Source organism: Zalophus californianus, chromosome 8, assembly GCF_009762305.2.
Source record: "Zalophus californianus isolate mZalCal1 chromosome 8, mZalCal1.pri.v2, whole genome shotgun sequence".
Classification (NCBI taxonomy): domain Eukaryota; kingdom Metazoa; phylum Chordata; class Mammalia; order Carnivora; family Otariidae; genus Zalophus; species Zalophus californianus.
In genome coordinates, this window is record NC_045602.1 from 103950921 (window position 1) to 103964157 (window position 13237).

At 39.8% G+C, this 13237-nt stretch overlaps 1 protein-coding gene across 2 annotated transcripts in view; it reads right to left on the reverse strand.

Annotated features, from left to right (window-relative positions):
- The window catches only part of LOC113937357 (SLX4 interacting protein), a 193028-nt gene that overhangs the window by 23371 nt on the left and 156420 nt on the right, over nucleotides 1-13237 (reverse strand). The window contains exon 5 of one of the 2 annotated variants that reach the window (XM_027621548.2): nucleotides 3083-3160. The exons of the other annotated variant lie outside the window; for it this stretch is intronic. Within the exon in view, the coding sequence (XP_027477349.1) occupies nucleotides 3083-3160 (78 nt within the window). The remainder of the gene's footprint in view (nucleotides 1-3082; nucleotides 3161-13237) is intronic. 2 annotated transcript variants of the gene reach the window in all.

Below are 13237 nucleotides of genomic sequence, written 5' to 3' on the forward strand. Positions count from 1 at the left end.
CAGATTTTTCAGTTATAGTTATAAGCATGTATGTATCAGACACATGTCTCTTCTCCTCCTTGCCTTTCAGTGTTTGCAATCAGCAGGGCGGGGCAAGCACAGAGCTGTGGGGAGCACCCAGGAGGTTGCAAATTGGTCCACCTGAGCCCCTGGACCATTATATTATATCCCATGAAAGCCCCAGGAAGGGCTTTTGCAGCCCTCCCCCTGTGTCAGTTTGCTGTTCTCTGACTAGAACTCACATATGGGAAACAGGATCAACGTTCTCTAATGAGTGTGCAGATTTATACAGGAAGAGGAAGAATAGGAGATAAAATCTGAAAACCTGTTGACGTTCTTACTAATTATTTTACTTATCATCTCTTTGGTCAACTGGTCTTAGATCAGTCCCCTAAACTGGAGGGCAAATTCCCAATCTGAATCAGGCTATGAAAATAGCAATGTCATTAATAGGAAAAATAAGGAAATAGTAAAATATGCGATAGCAAAGATGATACAATTACACTACAGTCCACTAATCTATCATTACAACTTCTTAAAGCAAAACCACTGACTTCTGGGTGGAGAAGGCTGAAGGAATCATAGAACTAGATGCCCCAACATTCAATAAAAAAAAGAACACGAAGTGGTAAATGTCATCTGTATCTTTCCTCCTCTCTCATCTGTCTATCCATCCATGTTCACTTATGCAGCCTCCACCTATCTCTGGAGTGATGTTTAGCTGATGCTAATAGTGTATATTCTGGGTGGCAGGTGAGGATCTTCTCTCTTCTTTACACTTGGTTGTATTGCTCTAATATTTTTATAATACACATGTATCATACTGATATCACAAAGCCATTTTTCTAAAAGTGAAAACTTCCCTCTTAGATGACCAATATTTCTAAAGAGGGATGGTATGAATCAGATAAGTGAAGTCTTTTACATACATTGTTCATTTCCAACAATGGATGACAATGTGAGAGACTGACTGAGGTAATAACGCCTCTTAGCCTGATACACTCAGGAGCCAAGCGTGAAGGTGTTGATTACAGAGACACACAACTTAAACACAGTTAACACCATACCACCTGGCTAGGTTAATTACACCAAAGGCCTAATGAGTTGATGTTCTAGTAAGAGCCATCTCCTTACCTCTCCCCTAGACCACCACTGTGTCCTTGGTGATCACTCTTCCCTATTCTATTTTATCCTACTCAGTGCAAGCAGGTTACCAGTTCTAAAAAAAGAAAAAAAATACAGCTCCACTTATCCTGCTCAAAACCCCATCCTGGCTCCTCAGTATCTACCACAGACCTGCAGACTTCAAAGCCCTCCCTAAGTGGGACCTAACCTGTCATTCTGGTCTTACCCCCATTAGACCTCCCCATTTCAGAAGCCTGAGTGTGTTGAAACTCTGACCTCTCATGGATGTTTATCTGGTTAGGAGACTAGGAATAGACTTTGAAAACCCAAAAATAAATAAATAAAAGTCATTAATATCTATTCATTAATTCTTTTTTTTTTTAAGATTAGTTAGTTATTTATTTGACAGAGGGAGTGAGGGAGAGAGAGAGTACAAGCAGGGGGAGCGGCAGAGGGAGAAGGAAAAGCAGGCTCCCTCCCAATGAGCAGGGAGCCTGATGCAGGGCTGATCCCAGGACTCTGGGATCATGACCTGAGCTGAAGGCAGAAGCTTAACTGACCGAGCCGCCCAGGTGTCCTTATTCACTAATTGTTAAAATTTCTTAAAAAAAAAAAAAAAGATTTTATTTATTTTTATTTATTTATGAGAGAGACAGAGAGCGCGTTCCTATGTGCAAGAGTAGGGGGAGGAGCAGAGCGAAAGGGAGAGGGAGAAGCAGATTCCCCACTGAGTGCAGAGCCCAACACAAGGCTCAATCCCAGGACGCCAAGATCATGACCTGAGCTGAAGTTAGATTCTTAACCAACTGAGCCACCCAGGCAACCCTAATTCTTAAAATTTCTTAATGAACTAAGTGGTAAGTAGTCTGCTTCTCACTTTCAGGAAGAGGGAAATGAGCCCCAGAATTCATTATCTGCCCTCTGCCCAAAACCTAACATTGCAATACAACTCAGTAGATCAGAATTCAAATTCAAAATAATCAGTTCTATCCAGTAATTCCTCTGATTTGTCCTTCCATTTCTTCTCTGAAAAATAAGAATGCCAAAATGATGAATTTTGAACATTTTGGGGCTAGGTATTGTATAAACAGAAAGCAACTTCTGTATACCTTTTCTTTGCATAGGTCATAACTGAGATTTTTATTGTTTTAATATTTAAATAAAGATTTAGGCAGTAACTATCTCTACCATACATAGTAGCTAGCCTTCATTTTAACAGACAGATACAAGGATAACTGGCTTATTTTACTAAGAGAATTGAACAAAGTGGAAAGCCCCATTAAGAGAGTAATATATTTAAGTGACACCTTAAGTTTAAAAAGTGCAGATCACTGTTAAGATTCCAAGAGCAAATCTTCGTACAGTTTATTTTCAAAGTCCCTGTTTCATATCTTATATATTAAAATCATCCAAGGAAGTTCAGTTAGATTTTCTTTTCAATGTTCAGATCAGCTTGGAGAATTGTCATTAGCATCTGACTTTACTGTTGTTGGCTGGACGTGTTTGACATCATTTCCCCAGTGGACTTCTTGACTTGTGGAAATGAGGAGGGAAGCTGGCCTTGTCACACACCTAAGAAGGGCTCTGACAGCTTTGGGCTGGGAAAGCATTTTCTCGTGTACACACTTGTTCTGTATCCCAGGGACTTGGTGTGCACAGACAAAGATGAAGTGATTCATAGTTTAACTGCCTGTCAAATCATTCTGGAAGCTCAATGAAAGTGCTGAGATGCAGCAGGAGAGTGAAGCACAATGTGGCTCAGCTCACAGTTCTCAAAATCAGTGAAAATTAAAAAACAAAACAAAAATCACAAATGTTTAGAAATATTCTTAATTACTACTTCAATTTCACAAAGGCAATGAAGCAAGTTGGAATCTTGGTTCCTTAATTTTCATTTCTTCTCTAGAGCAATTTAATAGTGCAAAGTGCCTGTCAACTCAAGAAATCAGTTTCTTACCAGTCCTCTGTGAACCCCCGAAACAGTGAAGGCGTATCCCTCTCTTGAGGAAATAGGCTGTGATTTGAAAGCCATAACCTATAAAATGAAAGAGGACATCACTGGACTACAAGCTTGTTTGCCACTGAATCCCACAAGCCTCCCAAGTGCCTACTACATAGTAGGTGCTCAATAATTATTTAGCAAATGAAAGAATAAAAGGAATCAATAGAGGGACTCACTTGAGAGGAAAGAGTAAACATTACAATCTGAGCTCTGCTGGCCAGAGCACCTGGCTGGGATGGTCTCCCATCCCTGAAGTAGCTCAGTTACTTTATCTGTTCAATGAATTCAACCAAGAATTCTCTAACCAGTAAGGTTACCATTCCAAATTGAAGGGCAGATTAAGAGCTTTCCAGATAAGCAAAAGGTAAAGGATTCATCACCACTAAATGGGTCCTACAAGAAATGCTAATGGGAGGGCGGAGCAAGATGGCAGAGGAGTAGGAGACCTGGATTTTGTCTGGTCTCAGGAATTCAGCTGAATAGGGATCAAACCATTCTGAACACCTACGAACTCAACAGGAGATCGAAGAAGAGAGTAGCAACAACTCTCTGAACAGAGAAACGACCACTTACTGGAAGGTAGGGCTTGCGGAGAAGTGAATCTGAGGCAATATTCGGGAGAATAGACGGTGGGGGAGGGGGCCTCCATCGGGCGCTTCTGGCAAGTGATAAAGCCGCAGAGCACAAAATCGGAATGTTTAGAAATCAGCTCCGCTGAGGGACATTGCTCCAGTGGCTAAGCTGGGGGAGGAACCCTCGTGGGACAGTGTGGTCTCGGGACCCTCGGGGTCACAGAAAGACCGGGGGTGCCTGAGTGAGGCAGAGCTCCCAGGTATTGGAGCGGGGAAGCCGACTGCAGAGACGGAGCCGAGGAGCGGGCTCTCAGCTTGGGGTTGCCATAAACTGTGATCCGCGGCCCAGTCGGGCCACTGCTCCTCCAGCAGACACCCAACAAGCGGCAGAGCGGGGACACGCCCCTTCCTCTGCCGGAGGAGCGGCGCGTGAGCGCACCTCAGGGATCTGCTGGGTTTGGAGACTCCACATGGGGTGGGTGCCAGAGATAGAAACACACGGTCACAGGCCGGGTGAGCACGGGGTGCGGAGGGAGACCGGGGAGAAGGGAGTGACTGACTGCTTTTCTCTGGGGGTGCACTGAGGGGCGGGGCACCAAGTTCTCGGCTCCTCCGGTCGGAGACTGGGAGGCCACCATTTTCACTCTAATCCTCCAAAGCTGCACCGAGAGCTTGCAGGGAACAAAAGCTGCCAAGAGCAAACCCGAGCAGATTGCTTAGCCCAGACCGACAAGGGTGGGGCAATTCCGCCTCCGGCAAAGACATTTGGGAACCCCGGCAACAGGCCCCTCCCCCAGAAGATCAGCAGGAACAGCCAGCCCAGACCAAGTTTACCGATCAAGGAGAATGGGAGAACTCCAGTGCTAGGGGAATACTGCACATAGAATTCATGGCTTTTTTTACAATGATTCATTAGTTTTACAAAGTTAATTTTTTTAACTGTTTTTTTTTTTAATTTTTCTTTTTCCCTTTTTCAACCAACATCTTATCAATCCCTTTTTTAAAAAAAACATTTTTATTTTTCATTTTTAGAGTCCTATTCTATCCCTTCATAGTAGTTACCCTTATTTTTGGCATATATATGTGTTGTTCTATCTTTAAAATTTTGAGATACACTTTCTTCTAACAGATCGAAATATACACTGAATCACTAGGATATGGCTTTGTTCTAGTCTCCTGCCTGATCACATTATCTCACTTTTTTCTTTAAATCTTCTTTCTTTGTTCAAACAACTTCTTATCAATTCCTTTTGTAAAATCTTTTATAATTTTCATCTTTACAGTCATCTTCCATCCCTTCATTCTATCAACCCTTATTTTGTACATATATAAGTCTTTCTTTCCTTAAAATTTTAGGAGGCACTTTCTTCTAACAGACCAAAATACATCCAAAATCTGGTGTGTGGCACTGATCTATGCACTAGCCTGATCATATATGATCATATTCTGTTTTTTTTGTATTGTTCTGTTTTTGTTTGTTTTTATCTTTTTATCTTTTTTTATTCCTCTTTCTTTTTTCTTTCTTTCCCTTTCTTTTCCCCAAGTTTCAGGTCTTTTCTGATTTATTTATATTTTCTGGGGACATTGTTACATTGTTAGCATTTTGTTATCACATTCATCTATTCCCCTATGGACAAAATGACAAGACGAAAAAAATCACCTCAGCAAAAAGAACAAGAGGTAGTACCGTTTGCCAGGGACCTACTCAATAGGGACATTAGTACGATGTTGGACCTAGAGTTCAGCATGATTTTAAAGATACTAGCTGGGCTTGAAAAAAGCATGGAAGTTATTAGAGACGCCCTTCCTGGAGAAATAAAAGAACTAAAATCTAACCAAATCAAAATCAAAAAGGCTATTAATGAGGTGCAATCAAAAATGGGGGCACGAACTGCTAGGATAAATGAGGCAGAAGAGAGAATCAGCGATATAGAAGACCAAATGATGGAAAATAAAGAAGCTGAGAAAAAGAGAGAGAAACTACTGGATCATGAGGGCAGAATTCGAGAGATAAGCGATACAATAAGACAAAACAACATTAGAATAATTGGGATCCCAGAAGAAGAAGAAAGAGAGAGGGGCAGAAGGTATATTGGAGCAAATTATAGCAGAGAACTTCCCTAATGTGGGGAAGGAAACAGGCATCAAAATCCAGGAGGCACAGAGAACCCCTCAAAAAATCAATAAATATAGGTCAACACCCCGACATCTAATAGTAAAACTTACGAGTCTCAGAGACAAAGAGAAAATCCTGAAAGCAGCTCGGGAGATGAGATATGTAACCTATAATGGTAGAAACATTAGATTGGCAACAGACCTATCCACAGAGACCTGGCAGGCCAGAAAGGACTGGCATGATATCTTCAGAGCACTGAATGAGAAAAATATGCAGCCAAGAATACTATATCCAGCTAGGCTGTCACTGAAAATTGAAGGAGAGATAAAAAGCTTCCAGGACAAACAAAAACTAAAGGAATTTGCAAACACAAAACCAGCCCTTCAAGAAACACTGAAAGGGGTCCCCTAAGCAAAGAGAGAGCCTAAAAGCAGCATAGATCAGAAAGGAACACAGACACTATACAGTCTCAGTCAACTTACAGGCAATACAATGGCACTAAATTCCTATCTTTCAATAGTTACCGTGAATGTAAATGGGCTAAATGCCCCAGTCAAAAGACACAGGTTATCAGACCGGATTAAAAAACAAGACCTATCGAAATCCTGTCTGCAAGAGACTCCTTTTAGACCCAAAGACACCCCCACATTGAAAGTGAGGGGGTGGAAAACCATTTACCGTGCTAATGGACACCAAAAGAAAGCTGGGGTGGCAATCCTTATATCAGACAAATTAGATTTTAAAACAAAGACTGTAATAAGAGATGAGGAAAGACACTATATCCTACTTAAAGGGTCTATCCAACAAAAAGATCTAACAATTGTAAATATCTATGCTCCGAACATGGGAACAGCCAATTATATAAGGCAATTAATAACAAAAGCAAAGAAACACATTGCAACAATACAATAACAGTGGAGAACGTTAACACCGCCCTCTCTGAAAAGGACAAATCATCTAAGCAAAAGATCAACAAGAAAATAAAGACTTTAAATGACACACTGGAACAAATGGACTTCACAGACATATACAGAACATTCCATCCCAAAGCAACGGACTACACATTCTTCTCTACTGCCAATGGAACATTCTCTAGAATAAATCATATCCTAGGTCACAAATCAGGTCTCAACCAGTACCAAAAGATTGGGATCATTCCCTGCATATTTTCAGACCACAATGCTTTGAAACTAGAACTCAATCACAAGAGGAAAGTCGGAAAGAACTCAAATACATGGAGGCTAAAGAGCATCCTACTAAAGAATGAATGGGTCAACCAGGAAATTAAAGAAGAATTTAAAAAATTCATGGAAACCAATAAAAAGGAAAACACAACTGTTCAAAATCTTTGGGATATAACAAAGGCAGTCCTAAGCGGAAAGTATATAGCAATACAAGCCTTTCTCAAGAAACAAGAAAGGTCTCAAATACACAACCTAACCCTACACCTAAAGGAGCTAGAGAAAAAACAGCAAATAAAGCCTAAACCCAGCAGGAGAAGAGAAATAATAAAGATCAGAGCAGAAATCAATGAACTAGAAACCAAAAGAACAGTAGAACAGATCAACGAAACTAGGGGCTGGTTCTTTGAAAGAATTAACAAGATTGATAAACCCCTGGCCAGACTTATCCAAAAGAAAGAGAAATGACCCAAATCAACAAAATCATGAATCAAAGAGGAGAGATCACAACCAACACCAAAGAAATAAAAACAATTATAAGAACATATTATAAGCAACTCTATGCCAGCAAATTAGATAACCTGCAAGAAATGGATGCATTCCTAGAGATGTATCAACTACCAAAAGTGAACCAGGAAGAAACAGAAAACCTGAACAGACCTATAACCACTAAGGAAATTGAAGCAGTCATCAAAAATCTCCTAACAAACAAAAGCCCAGGGCCAGATGGCTTCCCAGGGGAATTCTACCAAACATTTCAAGAAGAATTAATACCTATTCTCCTGAAACTGTTCCAAAAAATAGAAATGGAAGGAAAACTTCCAAACTCGTTTTATGAGGCCACCATTACCTTGATCCCAAAACCAGACAAAGACCCCATCAAAAAGGAAAATTGCAAACCAATATCCTTGATGAACATGGATGCAAGAATTCTCATCAAAATACTAGCCAATAGGATCCAACAGTACATTAAAAGGATTATTCACCATGACCAAGTGGGATTTATCCCTGGGCTGCAAGTTTGGTTCAATATCCGCAAATCAATCAACGTGATACAATACATTAACAAAAGAACAAGAATCAGATGATCCTCTCAATAGATGCAGAAAAAGCATTTGATGAAGTACAGCACCCTTTCTTGATCAAAACTCTTCAGAGTATAGGGATAGAGGGTACCTACCTCAATATCATAAAAGCCATCTATGAAAAACCTACAACGAATATCATTCTCAATGGGGAAAAGCTGAGAGCTTTCCCCCTAAGGTCAGGAACGCGGCAGCGATGTCCATTATCACCACTGCTATTCAACACAGTACTAGAAGTCCTAGCCACAGAAATCAGACAACAACAAGAAATCAAAGGCATCCAAATCGGCAAAGAGGAAGTCAAATTCTCACTACTTGCAGATGATATGATACTTTATATGGAAAACCCAAAAGACTCCACCCCAAAATTCCTAGAACTCATACAGGAATTCAGTAAAGTGGCAGGATATAAAATCAATGCACAGAAATCAGTGGCATTCCTATACACCAACAACAAGCCAGAAGAGAGACAAATTAAGGAGTTGATCCCATTTACAATTGCACCCAAAACCATAAGATACCTAGGAATAAATTTAACCAAGAGGCAAAGGATCTGTACTCAGAAAACTATAAAATACTCACGAAAGAAACTGAGGAAGACACAAAGAAATGGAAAAACGTTCCATGCTCATGGATTGGAAGAACAAACATTGTGAAGATGTCAGTGCTACCTAGAGCAATCTACACATTCAATGCAATCCCCATCAAAACACCATCCACTTTTTTCAAAGAAATGGAACAGGTAATCCTAAAATTTGTATGGAACCAGAAGAGACCCCTAATTGCCAGAAGAATGTTGAAAAAGAAAAGCAAAGCTGGCGGCATCACAATTCCGGACTTCCAGCTCTATTACAAAGCTGTCATCATCAAGACAGTATGGTACTGACACAAAAACAGACACATAGATCAATGGAACAGAATCGAGAGCCCAGAAATGGACCCTCAACTCTACGGTCAACTAATCTTCGACAAAGCAGGAAAGAATGTCCAATTGAAAAAAGACAGTCTCTTCAACAAATGGTTTTGGGAAAATTGGACATCCACATACAGAAGAATGAAACTGGACCATTTCCTTACCCCACACACAAAAATAGACTCCAAATGGTTGAAAGACCTAAACGTGAGACAGGAGTCCATCAAAATCCTAAAGGAGAACACAGGTAGCAACCTCTTCGACCTCAGCCACAGCAACTTCTTCCTAGAAACATTGCCAAAGGCAAGGGAAGCAAGGGCAAAAATGAACTCTTGGGATTTCAACAAGATCAAAAGCTTTTGCACAGCAAAAGAAACAGTCCACAAAACCAAAAGACAACCGACAGAATGAGAGAAAATATTTGCAAATGACATATCAGATAAAGGGCTAGTATCCACAATATATAAAGTACTTATCAAACTCAACACCCAAAGAACAAATAATCCAATCATGAAAGAGGCAGAAGACATGAACAGACATTTTTCCAAAGAAGACATCCAAATGGCCAACAGACACATGAAAAAGTGCTCAACATCGCTCCGCATCAGGGAAATCCAAATCAAAACCTCAAGGAGATACCACCTCACACCAGTCAGAATGGCTAAAATTAACAAGTCAGGAAACGACAGATGTTGGCGGGGATGCGGAGAAAGGGGAACTCTCCTACACTGTTGGTGGGAATGCAAGCTGGTGTAACCACTCTGGAAAACAGTATGGAGGTTCCTCAAACAGTTGAAAATAGAGCTACCCTACGATCCAGCAATTGCACTACTGGGCATTTACCACAAAGATACAAATGTAGGGATCCGAAGGGGTACGTGCACCCCAATGTTAATAGCAGCAATGTCCACAATAGCCAAACTGTGGAAAGAGCCAAGATGCCCATGGACAGATGAATGGATAAAGAAGATGTGGTATATATACACAATGGAATATTATGCAGCCATCAAAAGGAATGAGATCTTGCCATTTGCAACGACGTGGATGGAACTGGAGGGTGTAATGCTGAGTGAAATAAGTCATTCGGAGAAAGACGTGTATCATATGACCTCACTGTTATGAGGAATTCTTAATCTCAGGAAACAAACTGAGTGTTGCTGGAGTGGTGGGGGGTGGGAGGGATGGGGTGGCTGGGTGATAGACATTGGGTAGGGTATGTGCTATGGTGAGCACTGTCAATTGCGCAAGACTGTTGAATCACAGATCTGTACCTCTGAAGCAAATAATGCAATATATGTTAAGAAAAAAAAGAAGAAGAAGAAGATAGCAGGAGCGGAAGAATGAAAGGGAGTAAATGGGGGTAGGAGACGAACCATGAGAGACGATGGACCCTGAAAAACAAACTGAGGGTTCTACAAGGGAAGGGGGTGGGGGGATGGGTTAGCCTTGTGATGGGTATTAAAGAGGGCACATTCTGCGTGGAGCACTGGGTGATGTGCACAAACAACGAATCATGGAACACTACATCAAAAACTAATGATGTAATGTATGGTGATTAACATAACAATAAAAAAGAAAAAAGAAATAGAAAACATGGGGGAGGAGTAATAAGGTAAAGCTTTGGAATGTATTTAAAATTAAGTTGCTATTAATCTAAAACAAACTGCTACTGACATATGATATTCAATGTGAACCTCATGGTAACCAGAAGGAAAAAAAATATATAGTAAATACACAAAAGAAACTAAACTAACCAAGAAAAAGAGAGAGAAAGAATTCAAATAAAATCAGAAAGAGAAGTTACAGCCAATACCACAGAAATACAAAGGATTGTAATAGACTACTATGAAAAATGATACACCAAAAAACTGGACAACCTAGAAGAAATGAATAAATTCCTAGAAACCTACAATCTTCCAAGACTGAATAATAAAGAAATACAAAATCTAAATATACCAGTAAGGAGATTGAAACAGTAATCAAAAACCTCCCAACAACAAAAGTCCAGGACCAGATGGCTTCACTGGAGAATTCTACTGAACATTCAAAGAATTAACACCTATCCTTTTCAAACTCTTCCAAAATTTGAAGAGGACAGAAAGCTTCCAATCACATTTTACAAGGCCAGCATTACCCTGATACCAAAACCAGACAAGGACACCGCAAAGAAAGGAAAGTAAAAGCCAATATCCTTGATGAACATAGATCCAAAAATCTACAACAAATATTAGCAACATATCCAACAATACATTAAAAGAATCATACTCCATGATCAAGTGAGATTTATTCCAGTGGTGCCAAGATTGTCCAATATCTGCAAATCAATCTATACTGCACATCACATTAACAAAATTAAAGATAAAAATCACATGATCATCTCAATAGATGCAGGAAAAAAAAATCTGACAAAATTCAACATCCATTTATGATAAAAATTCCCAACAAAGTGGATATGGAAGAAATATACTTCAATGTAATAAAGACTTTATTTGACAACCCTATAGCTAACATCACACTCAATGGTGAAAAGCTGAAATCTCTAAGATCAGGAACAAGACAAGGATGCCCACTCTCACCACTTTTATTCAGAAGCAGTATTAGAAGTCCTAGCCACAAATATTAGGCAAGAAATAAAAGGCATTCATATCGGAAAAGAGGTAAAACTGTCGCTACTTGCCGATGACATAATACTATGTATAGAAAACTGTAAAGAATCCACCAAAAAACAAACAAAACACTGTTAGAATAAATGAATTCAGTCAAGTTGCAGGATACAAAACCAATACATAGAAATCTGTAGTATTTCTATACACTAATAACAAAACATTAGAAAGAGAAGTTTAGAAAACAATCCCATTTACAATTGCACTAACAAAAGAATAAAATACCTCCTAATAAATTTAAGCAAGGAGATGAATGACCTGGACACTGAAAACTTTAAGACACTGAAGAAGAATAAATGGAAACATATTGTGTACTCACACTGGGAAGACTTAATATTGTTAAAATGTCTATACTACTCAACACAATCCACAGATTCAATGCAATACCTATCAAAATTCCAGTGGCATACTTCACAGAACTAGAACAAATAAGTCTAAAAATTTGTATGGAACCACAAAAGATCCTGAAAAGCCCAAGCAATCTTGAGAAAGAAGAACAAAGCTGGAAGTATCACACTTCCTGACTTTAAACTATACTGCAAAGCTGTAGTAAATAACATTTTGGTACGGGTACAAAGACAGATACACAGATCAATGAAACAGAACAGAAAGCCCAGAAATAAACCCACACATATATGAATAGGTAATATATAACAAACGAGCCCAGAACATACAATAGGGAAAGGGCAGTCTCTTCAAGAATGGTGTTGGGGGGCGCCTGGGTGGCTCAGTTGGTTAAGTGACTGCCTTCAGCTCAGGTCATGATCCTGGAGTCCCAGGATCGAGTCCCACATCGGGCTCCCTGCTCGGTAGGGAGTCTGCTTCTCCCTCTGACCCTCTTCCCTCTCGTGCTCTCTATCTCTCATTCTCTCTCTCTCAAATAAATAAATAAAACATTAAAAAAAAAAAGAACGATGTTGGGAAAACTGGACAGCCATATGCGAAAGAATAAAACTAGACCATTTTTGTGTATAATACACAAAATTAACTCAAAATGCATTAAAAACTTGAATGTAAGATCTGAAACCATAAAATTCTTAGAAGAAAATGCAAGTGCTAAACTCCTTGACATCAGTCTTAGCAACATCTTTGTGGATGTGATTCTAAAGACAAGGGAAACAGAAGTGAGAGTCCACAAATTGGACTACGTCAAACTTAAAAGCTTCTACCCAGCATAGGAACCAGCAAAAAAATGAACAGGCAACCCACTGGGTAGGAGAAGTTTTTTTTGTTTGTTTGTTTTGCAAACTATATATCCAATAAGGGGTTAATATCTAAAATACATACAAAATTCATTTAACTCAATGACAACAACAAAACAAACAACCTGATTAAAAAATGGGCAGAAGAGAGGCACCTGGGTGGCTCAGTCCAGTTAAGCATCCAACTTTTGATTTCAGCTCACGTCATGATCTCAGGATTGTGAGATCGAGTTCTGTGTTGGGCTCTGCACTGAGCACGGAGCCTGCTTAAGATTCTCTCTCTCCCTCTCCTTCTGCCCCTCCTACCCTTCCCCCCTCCCCTCTACAAAAAGGGGGAGGGGCAGAAGACTTGAATAAACATTTTTCCAAAGAAGACAT